This window comes from Strix uralensis, chromosome 27 (assembly GCF_047716275.1).
Source record: "Strix uralensis isolate ZFMK-TIS-50842 chromosome 27, bStrUra1, whole genome shotgun sequence".
Classification (NCBI taxonomy): domain Eukaryota; kingdom Metazoa; phylum Chordata; class Aves; order Strigiformes; family Strigidae; genus Strix; species Strix uralensis.
Window position 1 is genome coordinate 5,148,314 of NC_133998.1, and position 16,671 is coordinate 5,164,984.

The 16,671-nt window shown below is 60.0% G+C and overlaps 3 protein-coding genes and 1 long non-coding RNA gene across 10 annotated transcripts in view; 1 reads left to right on the top strand and 3 right to left on the bottom strand.

Annotated features, from left to right (window-relative positions):
- Positions 1 to 1,346: 1,346 nt before the first annotated feature.
- On the bottom strand, positions 1,347 to 2,792 carry JUND (JunD proto-oncogene, AP-1 transcription factor subunit). Its single transcript, XM_074851806.1, has one exon. It carries the CDS (start codon positions 2,581 to 2,583, stop codon positions 1,618 to 1,620), a length of 966 nt encoding a protein of 321 aa, XP_074707907.1. The 5' UTR covers positions 2,584 to 2,792; the 3' UTR covers positions 1,347 to 1,617.
- A 4,214-nt stretch (positions 2,793 to 7,006) lies between these two features.
- LSM4 (LSM4 homolog, U6 small nuclear RNA and mRNA degradation associated) lies at positions 7,007 to 14,307 on the bottom strand. Its single transcript, XM_074851949.1, has 5 exons — positions 14,016 to 14,307; positions 13,815 to 13,856; positions 13,578 to 13,676; positions 10,972 to 11,155; positions 7,007 to 8,492 (listed from the first exon to the last, which is right to left on the bottom strand). Exons 1-5 carry the CDS (start codon positions 14,016 to 14,018, stop codon positions 8,404 to 8,406), a joined length of 417 nt encoding a protein of 138 aa, XP_074708050.1. The 5' UTR covers positions 14,019 to 14,307; the 3' UTR covers positions 7,007 to 8,403.
- LOC141935585 (uncharacterized) lies at positions 11,675 to 13,571 on the bottom strand. The gene is made up of 2 exons (XR_012626583.1): positions 11,966 to 13,571; positions 11,675 to 11,715 (listed from the first exon to the last, which is right to left on the bottom strand). It is a non-coding gene; the product is annotated as an uncharacterized LOC141935585 (long non-coding RNA).
- The window catches only part of PGPEP1 (pyroglutamyl-peptidase I), a 28,708-nt gene continuing 26,249 nt past the window's right edge, over positions 14,213 to 16,671 (top strand). For 3 of the 7 annotated variants that reach the window (XR_012626581.1, XR_012626582.1, XM_074851945.1), the window contains exon 1: positions 14,697 to 14,770. Coding sequence is in view for 1 of the 7 variants with exons in the window: in XM_074851945.1 (XP_074708046.1) it covers positions 14,737 to 14,770 (34 nt within the window). In the remaining 6 variants the exon portion in view is untranslated. The other 4 variants (XM_074851944.1, XM_074851947.1, XM_074851943.1 and 1 more) reach the window with 3 other exon arrangements.

A 16,671-nucleotide genomic window follows, 5' to 3' on the forward strand; every position in this document is an offset into this window, starting at 1 on the left:
ATGGAGACATCAGGATGTGAGGATTTGGGGACTTCGGGACATGAGGACTTCGGGACATGAGGACAAAGGGATCTGAGGACACAGGGACTTGGGGACACGGGCAAGTGGGGACAGGGGCATTTGGGGACTTGGGGACAAAAGGATTTGGGAACATGGAGACATCAGGATGTGTGGACACAGAGACCTGAGGACAACAGGATCTGCTGCTGGAGGCAGCCGTGGGGAGCAGGGGACGCCCCGTCTGTCCCCGTGGCAGAGCAGCACATCCGGGGCGCAGCACGGCCGCGCTGGGACGGGGCCGCTTCCGCACAGCAGAGAAGGGCGCTTCCTCCCGACAAACCGCAGCCGGCCCGGCACCGTGCCGGGTCCCCGGGGTGGCCACGCTCCCCCCGCCACCACCCACGGCAGGGCCCCAGCGTGCTGGGCTCCCCGCCAGCGAGGCGATCCTCGGTGTTGGCACGGTATGGCACGGCTCGGCTGGAACAGGCCAGGGCTACCCAGCGGCAACCAGGCCAACCCCCCTGTCACCGGTGCCACCGTCCCCAAACGCTCCAGGGAGAAAGGGTCCGTCCCTCGGGTGCTGCTCCGGGGGATGGAGCAGGGACCAGGCCTCGCAGGTGGGGGACACGGAGGAGGAGCGATGGTGGTGCCGGGAAGCGAAGGCCGGTTGCTGAAGTCCGGGGAGGAGCCACCACGGAGGCCCAGCCTCGCCGGGGCCCAATGGGGTGACCCCGGGGTGCCAGGGCAGTGGGGTGGGTGTTGGTGAACCCCCCAACCATGGAGGGACCAGCTGCCCCAGGGGTCTGGCAGAACAGCAGCCCCACAGGCAGCCGGGTTCCCTCCCCACCTGTGGGGACACCCCACGCCCGCCCCCCCCCAGCCCCAGGGGAGCCCCAGTAACCCCAGACACCCCCCAGACAAAAGAGCCCCAGTAACCCCAAACACACCCCCAAGGGAGCCCCATTAACCCCAGAGCACCCCCCCCAGCCCAAAGGAACCCCCCAACATCCAAACCCTCCACTTATCACCCGACAAAATCCACCCCCCCCAACCCCCAAAGGACCCCCCTCGCCCTCCCCCCAGGGACTCCCAGAGCCCCTCTCCCCTCCCTCACCAGCCGCGGGGGTAACCCCCCTTTCCCACCAGCACCCCACATCCCTCCCTTCGCACCCCAGACCCCCCCAGCCGCCCTCCCCGTCCCGTCCCCCCCCCGCCATCCCAAGATGGCAGCCGGCCGCGCCGCTTCCTGCCCGCGCCGCCGCGCCAGGCCCCGCCGGGCCCATCCACCCCCCCGCCGCCGCCATCCCCGTCCCCTCCCCGGCGCAGCAGACAGCGAGAGGCGGGTCTCGGTGTGGCGGGGTTTTACTGGGGCCTGACTGGAATGTCTGGGGCGCGGGGGCCCGCGAGTCCCGGCGGGGGGCGGCCCGGGCTCCCCCTCAGTCCATTTGCGGGGCGGGCGGCCCCTCGCCCCCCCCCTCCCTCCCTTCCCTCCCCCCCTTCCCCTTTTCACCGTCCTCCCCCTCCCCTCACCCCCGCGGGGCCCCTCAAGTCCGTGCGCCCGGGGCGGGAAGCGGGGGGGTGGGGTGTGGGGGGGAGCCCCCCGCGGTCCCCCGGGGGTCAGTACGCCGGCACCTGGTGCTGGTGCTGCGGCAGGAGCTGGCAGCCGCTGTTGACGTGGCTGAGGACCTTCTGCTTGAGCTGGGCGACCTGCTCGCGGAGCAAACTGGCCGTGGAGGCCAACTCCGTGTTCTGGCTCTTGAGGCTCTTCACCTTCTCCTCCAGGCGGGAGATCCGCTCCAGCTTCCTCTTGCGGCACTTGGAGGCGGCGATGCGGTTCCTCAGCCGCTTTCGTTCCGCCTTGATACGCTCCTGCGTGTCCATGTCGATGGGGGAGAGCGGGGGGCTCTCCCCGAAACTCGGCACCTCCGGGACGATCTGCGGTTCGTCCTTTAAAGGGGGGGGCGGAGGCGGCGGGGGGAGCCGCGGCGGCGGCGCCGCGAAGGGACCGGGGTCGGCGGCGTAGCTCACCGCCGGGTAGCTGCTGAGGTTGGCGTAGACCGGCGGCTCCGGGGCCAGGCCGGCGGCGGGCAGCTCGCCCGCTGCGCTGCCTCCTCCTCCACCTCCTCCTCCTCCTCCTCCAGCACCGCCGCCGCCGCCTCCTCCTCCGCCGCCGCTCCCCGCCGCGCCGCCGCCCAGCTGGTTTTGCTTGTGCAAGTCCTCCAGGGCTTTCACGAACCCCTCGGCGAACTCCTGCTCCTCGGAGGCGGCCGCTTTGGGGTAGAGGAACTGCCCGCTGGTGGGGGTGGTGGTCACCAGCCCGTTGGACTGGATGATGAGCCGCTCCAGCTCGGGGGACGCCAGCTTCAGCAGCCCCAGCTCGGCCGAGCCCAGCAGCCCCGCCGCTTCGCCGCTCGGGGCTTTCAAAGCCGCCGCCACCTGTTCCGGTAACGCCATCCCGAGCGCGTCTTTCTTCATCATGCTGCCGCCGGGGAAGGGCAGGAGGAGCCCGTTGCTACCGGAGGACGGGGCGAAGCCGCTGCCGAGGCCGCTCAACACATCATCATGGTAGAAGGGTGTTTCCATCCTCCTCCCCCGCCCGGCTGCGGGGGAACGGGGCCGGGGCGGGGGGGAGAGAAAGGAAAAAAAAAAATTTAAAAAATTACAAAAAAAAAAAAGACGGGAACGGGGCGAGCGCTGCGCCCCGGGGTGGGGAGGGGGGGGGAAGGGGAGGGCGGGGGAAGGCGCCGGTAGCACCGGCCGCGGCCCGGCTCCTGCGCGCGCGCACACACGCGTCTGCCGCCGCCGCGGCCCCCGCGCCGCTTTAAATAGGCGGCGCCGCCGCGGTGACGTCACCGCGCCGCGCTCCCATTGGCTGCAGATGACGTCCTCGCCCGCCTTCTTTTGCATAAAGGGGCGTGGCCTCAGCTCGGCGGGGAGGGGGCGGCGCCACGCCCACTCGTGGCCCCGCGCTGTCGCCGGGGCAACCGGCGGGTAAACGGGACAAACAGCGCGAGGGCCCCTGGGCTGACGTCAGGGCCGAGGGGGGGGGGGGGCGGTCACGTGGCCCCGCGCCGCGCGCGCGCGCCCCGCCGGGGCTGATGGGGTACAAAAGGGAGGGGAGGGGCGGGGACCGGGCCCGGGCACCGGGGGCTCGTCTGGGGAAGGGACGAACAAATGCATGATTAATTAATTAATTAATTAATAATTAAACACAACCGGGCGGGGCCTCAGGACCCTCCGGCCAGGCCGTGGGGCTGAACCGGCGCTTTACACCGGCAGCGGGGCCGGACGGTGCCCCGGTCACACCGGGACCTGCCCGCTCGCTCTCCGCCCCCCCCCCGTGGGACGGGGCCGCCCCGGCGCGCGTGGCCCCGGCACCTCCCAAGTCACCGCCTGTCCCCGTGTCGTGTGTCCCCAACCCCCCCTTCCCCCCCTGGGCACCGCAGCCCCGGTGTGTCCCGGTGGGTCAACCGGGCCTGGCCCCCCCTTCCCCGGACCGGCAGCGGGGAAGGAGTTAAGCGGCGGCGGTGGCGACAGACGTCACGGCCGGCCAAGCCCGCGGGCGGCTGAGGGGGTGGATCGGCGTCAGCAGCTGACGTCACCGACGATAACACCCCCCCACCCCCCGGCAGGATGCGGCCCCCGCCGTGCAGACCGAGGGGTCCCGGTACCGCTCACCGGGGACACCGGGGTGACGCTGAGCCGCCCCTAATTGCGGCCAGATGGGTCCGTGCTAATGAGATAAATGAGCGGTGTCAGCCCTGGGGGGACCCGGGGGGACCCGGTGCCGGTGGTGCTGCGCTGGCCCCGTGCCCTCCCGGGCAGCGAGGAGGCCCGGCCCAGTCCTGCCCGCCCGACCGCGGCCAACCGGCCCGGGGTGACATGGGACGTGGGGCACAGCACGACACCGGGTGTGGGGACACGGCCCGGCTCAGCCCACGCCACAGGGGACACGGGTGACAACCGGGACAGGGCTGGGGCGGCACTGGGGGAAACCGAGGCACGAGGAGGGGGCTGGGAGCAACAGCGGCCTACCCTCCCCCTACAGCTGTAGTTAATTAAATCCCCAATAAACCCAGCTGATTAAACGTCACGTAAACCAGAGCGTGGCCGAGCCCCGTGCCCGTGGCCCCCACTGTCCCGAGCCGGGGAGGGTGGCGGTGCCGGTGTCCCCCGGGGGGGCTCGGGGCTCCCAGGTGAAGCCGCCGGCCGTGTTTCTGCCACCAACCCGTCATTAGGGGCGCGGCGGCGGCGGCCGGACCGGCAGGTTCAGACTTTCCGTCCTGATGAAACCCGGCTGGCGAGGGACAGGGATGGGGACAGGGACCCGGGGAGGAGCAGGGAGGGGGGAGGCAGCTCCCCCCAGCCCCGGCCCTGTGACCCCCTGGCTTGGGACGCACCCCTGGACGTGGCTGCCTGCGCCCCTGCGTGTGTCCCCCCCTCGCCGCCGTCGCAATCCGGGCTGCGGCGGGACAAAATGAGAACCAGCTTTGGCTGTAGGTGCTTTAATCAGTTGCAGGGAGGAACAAACCGGCCCCGGGGCCTCCCTGGAAGAGCGGCTGGCCGGCGGCCAGGGATGCGAGCCGCGAGCCACGAGCCACGCTCCGGCCGGGCCCAGCCGCCGGCTGGCACCCACCAGCAAAACCCCGTCACCCATTGTCCCTCCCCGAGGGTCACAGCACCCCACAGCTCATCCTGCTGTGTCCCCCCCCCAACCCACCATGTGCTCCCACCACTGGTGCTCATCCCACGTGTCCCTCGTCCCCACACCGGAGACACCGCAGGTTGTCTCGCCGGTGGCAGCCCGATGCCCGCGGCGAGCCGGCAGCTTCATTTTCTTAATGATCATTTAATGAGGGTCATGATTCAGCTGCCCCTTCCGCCTCTCAAGGAGGGCAGGCCCGTGGGGAACGCGAGCGGGGCGGTCCCCGTCGCTGGTGGCAGTGCCACCGTCACCTCGGCTGGGGGACGAAGCTGCTATTCCCGGAGGCGTCGGAGCCCGGCTCGGCCCCGCGAGCGCCCACTGAGTCACGCTGCGCTTTGCCACCTGCCAGCCGGGCTATATTTACCCCGGAGCTGGCAACGAGGATTTCAGTTGAACCCACGTCGCCGCCGGACCTCGGCGAGGCACGACGAGCCTCGAGCGGGGCCACCTTCACCAGAGCATCCTCACTGCTCCGAGCGCAGCTCCTGCTCTCCGCGTTCCCCCCCCAAGCTCCATTACACCGGTGGTGCCTGATCTCGCTCCGGCCATGAGCCGGGACAAGGTGCCGTGTCGCCTCTCGGCTCCCACCAACAGGCTGGACCCAAAACAAGGTGCCCACGAGCATCCCTCTGCCCTCCCGGTGTGCCGAGAAGTTCCCCAAAAAGGGAACGAGCAGGAGAGCGTTTGCCGCCCCGGGATCTGCACCGCGGGCACTGGGCGCACAGGGGAAGCCGCCCCTTAGTCATCACCACAGGGAGGGAGAGAGGAACCGAGCCGGGAAAACAAGAAGTCGTCGGCCGCCAGCGCATGCCCCCAAACCCGCTGCCGGTCCCTGAGGGGCTGTATGGGCCTCCAACAATCAAAAAAACAAGAATTAACAAAAAAAAAAAAAAATCAGAAAGAAAGAAAGAAAACATGTTTTAAAAGGCAAAAAAGAGGAGGAGGGTTTGACGTGTATTTTTAGTTGCTTAGCGCAGCCCTGAAATATTTCGGCAGCCACTCCCTCCGCGTCGCAGGCGGCTGGTGTGTAACTATTCCTGTGCTGCCTCCCCGGCGAGGCACACAAGTTATGAGTCACTGCGGGGCGGCCGGCAGCGTCGTGCCGCAGCACCAGCGCCGTGGCTGCCGGACCTGCCACCGGCTCGGCCACCACGAAAATGTCACGAGAAGGGAGCGGGGAGGGTTTCCACAGTGGCCTTTGCTTGGTGTGTGTGTGCCCCCCCCCCCCACCCCGCTGCCAACCCAGCCCGTCTTTCCGGCCGGGACGTGTTTGCCCTGCCAGGCTGCGCACACCCACCCACGCCGGCAGCAAGGCTCAGACCTTTTTCCTCTTCTCTGCTTGTTGCTTTTATCTCGCTCCTCCCTGTTTTGGTTTTCTTTTTTTTTTTTTTTTCCCCCCTCTCATTTCAGCCATGCCTCACCTCCCTGCACCCCTCCCCACGCTGCCACGGGCAGGATTGGAGCACACAACAGCCCCAGACACCCATTTTTGGGGCAAAAAGGCCCAAAGCCACAGCTGAGCGTTGCACTCGATGCCATCTTCCACCCAACCTGCTGCCCCATGGGGCCAGTTGCCCTTACAGGGGCTGTGCCAGGGCTCAGGACAAAAATATTCCTACAGAGGTGGAAAAAGGAAGGGGAGAGGCAAGCAGGGAAGGCTGCTAAAGGCCGTGGTTGTAATTAAACGAAAGCAGAACTTAACGAGCTCCAACGCCTGACCCCAGAGCTTCGCCAGGAGATAAGGCGTACTCAGAGGACTCTACCCTGAGCCGAAGCCAAAGGTCCCATTGTTGCGGTGAAGATTTATCTGGCCAGAACAGACCTTAAAATCCAGACAGCGCTGCAGCCGTTTCCTTTTTCACCAAGGCAGCTGTAACACACGGAGTTTCTGTGGCTGGAGGGACACGAAAGGGAGGGAGCAGGTTGGGAAGGGAAAGTCTGACACAGGGCTCAGCCTGGGCTTTGTTAAAATGCCACACGGGTGTTTATGTCGAGACCGAGTTTCCAGGAGGGAGGACACGTGTGCCCTGTTCCCATCGCCTGGAATCGGCTCCTTGGCAGAAGCCGGCTCGCCCGGGATGGGGCTCGAGCGCTGGCGCTGCTGGTGAACGCCTCGCCGAGGCAAGGCGGCCACAGAGAACACGTGGCTGCTGTTAGAAACCAAAGGTTTAACCCGTCTGCTTGGGGATTTATTACTTAGACCAGGCCTTGAGCAAGGGTTTAGGCAAGAAGCCGGTCGGCTGCGGGAGCGCGCGCGGGGTCAGGCAGAGCTCAGCGCCGTGGCAGACAGAGAGGGAGTCGTTTGGTAGAGGTCGGTGATTTATTCCTACTCACCACTGCGCACAAGTTCTATAAACATTAAAAAAATAAGTATATATAAAAGCATGTTCTTTACTCATTTTCAATACAGTGGTGCTGGCAAAGAGTAGGCTTCAGTATGGGAATCGGTTGTAAAAAAACCAAAAACAAACCAAAAAAAACCTCTTCAGAACAAGTCACAATATCAGCTTTTCCCCTAAAATTAAGCCGTTTCATCCATTCGGGGGGGTCGAGGCACAGCCAGAGCCTCTTTCCCCCCCCGTGCCCCCATGCAGACGTTCAATTCAGATCAGCCAGGATATTTTGTGGGTGCATTTTGCTCAGGGGACCCTGCACCCCGGGGAATGGAAGACTGGAGCAACCCGACCTGGGAATTCACAGGAGCTTTCTTAACCTACACGCTCCCCACGCTGGTCTGTGTCCCCAAGGAAAGATAATCAGTGACCAGAAAAGGACGTGACAAGTAGGTGTAGTGAAGTCAATCACTACAGAAGGAATAAGCTTGAGAAATGTTGTCAGAGTTCAGGATTTTGTCACAGGCATGAGGGGGAGTTTTCAAAGTGGAGGGAAAAATAAATCAACAGCTTGGTTGCTTTTCAGAAAATAAAAACACCCATGAAAAGTAAGGGGCACACCAGCCTCCCGCAAGAACACACAGAAAACCCTTTCCTTTAAAGGAAACTTCTAATCTGAAGTCAAATTAGTAATACACTAATTGGGAAACCCTCATTTATCACAAAGCTCTCTTGGAAACAACCCCTGAAGGCCAATGCAATGTTCATTCCAATCTCTCCTTTAAGCCATAGGAGAGAGACAGAACTGACTGGCCAGAAATAGAACATAAGCAACAGCTTAAAAGTTTGTTGTTTTTGAAAAACCCCAAACCCTTAAGACTAATCATGTAAAGATACAATATCCTCAAGTTCAGTGTTTTTAAACCAAAACACTCGCATCTGTTTACAAATGCAACAAGTTTCCCAAGTTTCAAGTATTAAAAAAAAAAAAAAAAATCCGAACAATCCAGAAAGTGTTTGCCTTCGTTCTTGTACCACTGTACAGGATAATCTTTTTAAATTAAACCTGGTGACCCTGAAAAATTAAATAGTGCTTTCACTCTCAGGAGAAGGCAGAACCTAGGTCCTTACCCATGAATGTTTTTTTTTTTTTTTTAAATATTTCCAATCATTTGCTGACTACAAGGAGCGAATAACTCCACTTTACCAGATTAAATTGCGAGGGGCTTCCAAACTACACGATTCGGGCACTGATCAACTGACGGAAGAGTAGGAAGGGAACGTTTTTGAACACATGGCAATCCTGAGGTGATAAAAACCAACCGGCACCGCAGCACTGTCCCCGGCCAGGGCGCAGACAGCCTCTCATTGCTTTGCTGATTGTCTGCCTGGCTTTTTTTCCTGCTGGCCTCTTCCACTGCCGGGTATTCCTCGGCCACGGCCACCAAACACACCTACGGGGCAGAAAGGAAGAGCATGGATGGAGCAGCATCACCGTAAGCCCACAACATCTCCCAGCCACTCAGAGCTTTACAGTTATTTGTGCTTTACCCAAGCGCACGCTTACTTTCTAGTCTTAGAAGCAAACCCAGGACTTTTAGCTCTCTCCCTTGTCAGTTCCAGACCCTGTATTTACAAGGTGCATAAATTTATCCCCGCTTCGAGCAAGTTCAGTGATACCTCCCCGGTGTGCTGAGCCCTCTAGCTAGCTGTGCTATCACAGGAAATCGAAGTTAACTTCTGAAAAATGGAACCAAGGAAGCGATGTTTTAAACCCGCTGGGATGAGCGGGTTATACTGTGTCCCCCCGAGAGCTGTAAGGGCAAACCAAAAGCAACGAAGAGGGTGACTCGCTTTGAAGACCGCTCAGCTACAAAATGGGAAAAATACATCCCTCTGTCACCACCTCGCTGCTGGACAGAGCGATCCGCCGGCCCGGAGAAGGCACCGGGCACAGCGCGCTGCCAGCCAGGCAGCAGGATCCGGAGGCTGCGGTGAGACCCGCTGCAGACGTACGAGCGTCCTCGTACCCGAGAGCTGCGTCCATCTTTGTCGTGGGAGCAGCTGAGCCCACCCCCGCCCTCCCCTCCCTGCTCAGATTCACCCCAAACAGCTGTTCTAGGCAGTAATTTTTATCTTGGCATCGCGCAAGCGATAAAGGGACCGTGGATCCACCCTGCCCAGCCACCTTCTCACAAAAGGCAGAACCCAAAGGACACCCAGTCTGGGCACCAGGCAGAAAAGCTTCTCTAGAGCCCTCTGCTCTGGTTGCTTCATCGAGGAGACGTGCCTAAACCAGAGGCAAAAACCAAATTGCTCCTAACCCCGCAGTCTTTGGGATGCTCACAGGGCTCCGGCTGCTCCCAGAGCAAAGGCTGCTGTACTTCTGAATTTGGCAAGCCGAGAAGTCAAAGACGAAGGATTACCAGTGTCAGAAACAATAATCCTTTCAACTGTGTGCACAATTATAGCTTTACTTCTGCCTGCCGGCCTCTCAACAAAATTGTCCTGCCCTTTTTTTTTTTTTTCCCCTCCTCCCTTCATGTCTCAGTAATGAGAGCCAAACCTTTTAACTAATTAGCAAATGCCGAAGCTTCCCTTTAAAATATTCCATCAGCGAATTCAAGCTGCACATCAAAACAGCAGGGAACTCCACCTCAAACAGAGCTCAGCTCTGCTCTCCACAAGGTGGATATTTCCACAGCAGAGAAAATATTTCAGCTAAAATGTTTGTCCAAACGACCATATCCAAAAAAGCTGTTATGCCAAGGGCTTTGGACACTGAAAGGGAAGGAGGAAAAATAAAGGAGCCTTCAGATTTGTAAAGGTCATTTTTGCAAGCTCGGAGCTTCCAGGAGGTAGCAAGGGAAGCAGAAATTAAAGGGGTTTTTCCTCCAGAAGTCCCCGAGAGTCGGAGACGCTGCACATGGCATGTCCCGGCGTGGCGTGATGGCCCCAGGTAGATCCCGGCCGTCCGACCAGGATTCCTCACGTAGTCAAAACGCGGGCAGCTCGTTAAGGCCGCTCCGCAGAGAGGCTTTGCCTGTCGGTGTCTCACTCCCCAGGGCTCTTTCTAAAACCCAAGATCTCCCAGGCCAAACCCAATTTGGCTGTAGCAAGCGAGCACACTCGGGATTTTAAGCTCCTACTGCAGGCTAAGGCTGTCCTGAGAGCAACCCCGGGGCCGAGCGAGGTGACCACAAAGTGAATCGCAAAGACGTGGCAGGAGGGGTCAGCAGGAAAGGAGAGAAATGGCCCCTGGGCTTCCAGCAGGACACTTCGGGGAGAAAAGAGCAAATATATCCCCAAGTGCTCTGAGATCACCTAACCGTGTGAAGTGGGGCAGGGAAGGAAGAGTTGTTTTGGTGACCTATTTCTTCATAAGTGGCAACCTCCCATTTTATCAGAAACATGAATTATTCATGTTGAGCAGGAAGGACACCAACCCTCAGATATTTTTAAAAAAATAAACCAACAAGTCAGGAGATCAAAAGCCCCATTATAATGGGAGAAAAGATGATGTTTTTCTCTCATTACCATGGTCAGAGCCCAGTCTATTTTCAAACAGAATAGCCATTTGTTTCCCTCCCAGACTTGCTAAGCTAACAGACACCAGTTCTGTAGGGCCACGCTCCCGAACTAGCCAGGAGGGGTAGAAACAGTCAAGTTCAGACTCTCTTAGGCTCCTGCCCAACCCCAGTAATGAGGGAGGCACATCCCTGGCACAAATCCGTTCTATTCTTTGGCAGAGGCTGCCTTACAGGCGAGGCAACACACTCGCTCAGCTAGATCTGGCACAGGAGCGGCTCCAGCTTCCCCCAGTCCTGGGATTAAAGCTGAGAAGCAAGAGCTGTTCCTTACACAAGAGGTGAAATTTAAAGGCAGGGATCCCGCTCACCCCTCTCCGAGCTGAAAAGCAAACAGGATCGTTACCTCGTCCAGCACCTCCAACACCACGGCCCTTCTGTTGCTTCTGCTGTTGCATCCCACCACGGCCTCTGCCCTTGGACACCACCTCTTCTTTCACCATGTCAATTATTTCATCGGGGATACGCAGGTATTTAATCGTGCTGCCACGAATGTAGCACTCTGGCATTCTCCAGAACTTGTCTCCATCCTATTGGGGAGCAACGTGTTAGGCTACGAACAAAACCTGGTGTTTTTGTATCACTTCTGAGGCATTTGAATATTTCTATCCCTTCTGGAGAGCGCGCCAGCTCCGCCAATCTTTTCTGAAAGCATTAATCTGCAACTAACTGCAAAAAAGGGTGGTTTTTTTCCCCTCCAAAACACGTAGCCCTACAACCTGGGCGGAGGGCACTCAGCCACGAGCAACTGTAGTTTCAATCTGTTCCACAACTGCCTCCAACACTCGCAGAAAATAAAGGAAGAGGCGGCTGAGGAAACAAGCACCTTCCCTTCTCATGTAAGAAGGGAATCGAAAGTGGGATCAGAGAGGCGAGGGGTGTTAGTTACACACAACAGCAACGAACAACCAACTCTGGCAAGAAAAACTCAGCTGCGGCAAAGGCGTCCGCACAGCTGGGTTTCTTCTCCAGCCGCTTCAGCTGGGAGTCACCTCGCTCCTTCGCTCCTCTGGGGTGTGGACGGAGCAGAGAGGCAGGTCTGGAGCCAGCTGGCTGCGGGGTGTGTGCCACCAGAGCACAGTAACTGCAGCTGTGGAAAATAAGGAGCTTACAGATTATATATCTATATTGAAAAAGTCTCCAGGTGGCCAGTTACGGAGCAGCCACCTCTAGATGTTGTTTGTTAGTTGTTTAATGCAGTTTCAGGGCTTTTCTAGGACGCAACCTATCAGGGCTTCACTTCCCGCATACCGAGGGCGGCTGTGGGAATAGGAATCGAGCGAAGCTGAACAACAACTCAGCTGCCCATGATGTAACTGGGAGGAGGGACGGGGACCCACCTCGCCCCGTTCCGCCACCACAGCCCCGGCTCGGCAGCGGCTCCGTCAGGGTTTGGCTGCAGATGGGATCGCTCGAGCCCAGCGATTCTCAAATGGCAGCATGTGGACGAGGCATCTGTCATGTCCCAGAAGAGTAGGCTAAACAAGAACGCCTCGTTCCTTCTCTCCTGGGAGAAAATAGTCAGTTCCCCCCACCCCAGGAGTTATTTGGGGCAACTCTGCCTGTACAGGCAAGTCCTTCGCACACAAGACAAGACAGAGCGAAACAGTCCTCTTCCAAAAGACACCCAGCAAACCCCGCCCTGCCTTGGATCTGCCTGGCTGCTCCTTGGCTCGGGATGCAGGAAGGGATGGAGCCAGGCTCCCTCGCTTCCTCGTTCCGGCCTCCCTGGAGTAAACAACCGCCTCCCGAGCCGGGGCTACCCGTCCGCCGCCGCTCCGTGCCATCTAGTGGCCAGTCCCCACCAGTACCACCCCGGCAGTGGCTCCAGCGCCGCTTTCACTCGGGCTTTGGAGCTTTGTGTTTTGTTTTTTTAAGGCACAACTGATGAGCCTGGCTGCTATCCTGTGTGACGGGATCCCTCTAGATCACTCAGAGGGGACAAAAGATGAGCTACTGCTCTTCCACAGCAGAGCACTCAGCCATAGGATGCGGTTTCTCAAGGAGAAGGACAACATCACCCGTGTCGTGGGCCTCCTCTTAGTCCCCCTCCTGCTAAATTCAACAGCAGTTCCCTCCCAGTTTGTCCCACCACAACCCACAAATTTCTAACCCCACTGCTCTGCCCCAAAGGTCCCTCCTCAAACCTCGCTCAGGGCGTTTACTCTGTCATGCTGACGCACAAACGTGCCTCCATGTCCCGGCAATACCGCTCAGAACTTTCCTGTTGTGGAGACAACAGGTACTGGGGGGTTTGCAGAGAGATTTTTCAGAGGAACGAGGATTTCTGCCAGTGTCTCCCACAGAGCTCTGATGTTTCGGGGCAGGGAAAGAGCAGCAACAGCCGACATTCATCCGGCTGCTGCTTCCCACAGTGCACAGCTGGCAGGGACAAGACCAGACATTTCTGACTGAGGTCAAAGCCCAAAACACAGATCACAATCTTCTGGAGCACCTTTGGCCACGGGCAAAAGTACCAGACGGCGCAGAGCCTCGGCATGGGTAAACAACAGGCTCCTCCGTTTTGATGTGGAGAGTTAGAGGGTGAGAAAGAAGCAAGTTAATAAAAGTCAGCGTGGCGTTTGAAGCAGCTCTCACTTCTCGGACAGCGTGTGACAGATGAAGGCTCCGTTCTTGGGAAACCCAGCTCAGCATCACAGCACGGGCTACCGTGCCCCATCCTGCGGCCCCCCCGCCTCACACCGGGAACCCTCTTGGAGGGGAAACACTCACACAGCCCCTCTGTGCTGCGCAGAAACCCACCCCGCTCGAGAGCGCACGCGTGTTCCTTTGTTACAGATATTATAAATAACTGTATTAAATTTGCATTTGCATTCCACAGGAGCGATGGCCTCTGAGTTACAGCAGAGCCAGCCCAGCGCCCTCAGGGACGCTCCCCGGGGGCACGGAGGGTGGGTGACCCCAGCCCGGGGCGGGGAGCTCCGGCCTTACCCGGGACGTGCAGATGACCTCCCGCAGGTTGATGTTCATCCAGTTGTCGCAGCTCACCAGGTGCCCGTTGTACGTCTCCCCATTCTTCAGCTCCACCAGCTGCAAGAGACGGGAGTCACGGGGCGCCGGCCTAGCCCCGGTACAGGAACCTGCCCCGGTGTCACCCGCACGCACCGGCAAGCCCAAGGCCGGGGTGGCCTGTGGGGACCGGGGCTGGGCCGCGCTACCGGTACTCACCATGGGGTGGTTCTGCGCCGTCTTCAGCAGGGACAGAGGCAGCTACGAGAGGAAGAGAGGAAAGAGGCCTCAGGCACCGCCGGGAACCGAGACACCGACCGCGACACCGGGTACGCCGCCCCCGGCGGCGGAGAGAGGCGAGCCAGGCCCTCCCCACGGCTCCAGCCCTGACACCCCCGGGCCGGCCCCGCCGCCACTCACCATCGTGCCGGAGCCGCGGAGCCACCGCCGCGCCGGGCGCTGCCGCTCAAACCGCCCCCGGCCCCGCGCGGGGCCAATCAGAGCGCGGCGCGGCCCCGGCGGAGCCAATCAGAGCTCGGAATACGGCCTCGGCCGTAAAGCAACGCCGCGGCGCCCGGTCCGCGCCTTTACGACAGCGCCGCAAACGGAAGAGCGGGGCGGGAAGCGGGGCGCACCCACAGTGCCCCGCGGTGCACGCGCCGGCGTCCCAGAGGCCCCTCCCGGTACCCGCGGATCCAGGCCCCGGTTCGTGCTCTCCCCACCCCCCGCCCTTCCCGGGGGGGACGGAGAACGCCGCGCGTGGACCAGGCTGAGCGTTTTGTAACGGTTTAACCGATTCCCACCGGGGCCCGCGCTGAGGCGGCCGGGCCGGAGCCCCTTACAGACTCCCCCCGAGGCCCAGAGCGGGCCGCTCTACGGTGAAGCGGCTCCGGGCCCCGGCGCCGCCCGGCCCCTCCCGGTGAGCGACTTCCGCCCCGGCGGCGGAAGCGGCGGGCATGGGCCGCTCTAGGCGGCTGGGCGGAGCGCGCTTTGTGGCCGCGCGGGGGCCGCTCTAGGCGGCGGGGCGGAGCGCGCTCGGTGGTGGCGGGGGGGCCGCTCTAGGCGGCGGGGCGGAGCGCGCTCGGTGGCGGGGCGGGGCCGCGCGCTCAGTGCGGGGCGGCGGCGGCGGGACGGAGCCGCGATGGAGAAGCCGCGGCGGGCGGTGGTGGTGACGGGTACGGGGCGGCGGCGGCGGGGGGAGCTGTTGCGGGCCGGTGAGGGGGTGAATGGAGGGGGCTGAGGGTGAGGTAGGGGGGGGACCCCTTCCCTGAGGTGAGGGGCGCTGGATGCCAGGAGCTGCGGGGAGGGGGTTGCTGTCCTGTCGGGAGTGACTAAGGAGGGGATGGATGGGGGGGCTGTACCCTGGGGGGCTGTTTTGGAGGGGCTGTGCCCTGTGTGGGGTGATAAGCGGGAGGTCTGGGGATGGAGGGCGAGATCTGGGGGACACGGGGACGGGGCTGCTGTGGGTGAGGGGTATCAGGAGCTGGGGGGGTGCACGCTGTTCCGTGAGGGGCTTTGCAGCGGCTTGGCCACACAGAGGGGGCTTTGGGATCCCCCTTTTCCATCCCGCATCCTCCCCAGGGGTTTGCTTGTTGGGGAAGGAAGGGGAGCGAATCTCCCAAGGAGCGGGAGAAACAATTGGGGTGCAGGTGGGGGCGGGGGGGGGGGCATTTGCTGGCTGACCACCCCATCCTGAGCCGTCAAGGTGTCGAAGCTGTTACCAAAATCACCCACGCAGCACTGGCAGAAGCGCCTCGGGGAAGAATAAGGGAGGGAATGAAAAGGCCCCGGCATCGCAGGCGAGAGCTTGTCAGGCTCCTTTCCCTGGGGTACAAAGGCCGGCCGGCTTGATTTGTGGGGAAGGCAGTTCTGTGACAAATGGGGAACTTGGTGAAACTATTCAGATCTCCCCCCCACCACCACCACCCCCAGCAGCTGAAGTTGAGGCCGTTTGAATAGCGAGCGTGGGGGCGAGGGGTTTGTTGTCGTCGATGCGCTGGAGCGGTTTTAATTGGAGGCAAGTGTCTTTGCAGAGAGCAGTTGCAGAGAGCGAAGAAGCAGGTGGCAGCAAATTCTGGCTTTCCCAAACCTGTGTCTAGTGCCGAGCGGCCGCACTTGGCGGTGACTAAACAGAAAACTTGCGTCAGTAAATACTCTGCCGCTTGCAATACTTCTCTCTCTTTTTTCTTCTGTTTTCAGGGAAGTCTGTTTCTAAAACGCAGTGGTTATCAGGTCTACCCTTATTTGACAATCTGTAGTCGATGTCACACTGAATTCCTTTTTAAAACTAGCAGTGGCGTTGTGTTCCCGTTCAGTTCCGAGCATGTGCTCGCTGAGGATAAGTATTATTTGTGTGCAATTTTAGAACTGTTTAAGGAGATAATCCCATAAAGATCTCTGCAGCTGGTTTACTGCTAATGAGCCTTGGAGGGCCCTATTGTGGATGCGGAGGAACTCCTGGGCATGCTCGGTGGAGTTTCATGCTGTCGACAAAGTTGCTTATCTTCTGCGAAAGAGATAACTCGAGGGATCTATATAGGAGATGAGTCAGAGGAGCAATAGCCCACAGTTGTATTTGTGCCAGTTTGCGTTTGGCTTCAGAGTGAGAGGGTTACGTTACATGCGTGGGCACCTGTAGAATTTCAGCCTTCCAGCGGCTGAATTGTTAAAAAGAAATAGATTTTATTTCTTTTGTAAGACTACTGTGATTTCTTTAGGAATTCAACCTAGCAGGTCACGATTGTTTGTTTCTGGAGAGTTGTGTAGGGCATCCCTGACTGGCAGAAACTACTGAAAAGGCGTTTGATATTCGAGTCGTTCCCCGGTGCTGCGGTCGCAGCTTGCCTTGGTAACATTGGAGGCTTGCTCGCAGGAAAACACACCTACATTTTGATTTTGTGGAGACCTTTGGAAGATTTATTCTGCGGAGATATCGACGTTGGTTAGGCTGTAGGAGATCCATCGGTGCGGACGAGCCCATGCTGTGCAAATTCCTTACGTCGTCATGTGCAGTGTAACCTCAGACTTACTGTTGATAGCAAATAGAATGTTTCCATTAACGTGTCATGTAATATTT

Bases quoted from the DNA above. Each gene is read 5' to 3' on its own strand.
- LSM4 (XM_074851949.1), bottom strand. The intron at 11,156-13,577 runs GTAAGGCCGGAG...GCTCCCCAATAG, and splicing joins AGGTCATCTGCACGTCCCGG to GATGGAGACAAGTTCTGGAG. The intron at 8,493-10,971 runs GTAACGATCCTG...TCTGCCCCGTAG, and splicing joins TGTTGGAGGTGCTGGACGAG to GTGTGTTTGGTGGCCGTGGC.
- JUND (XM_074851806.1), bottom strand. From the start codon at position 2,583: ATGGAAACACCCTTCTACCATGATGATGTGTTGAGCGGCCTCGGCAGC.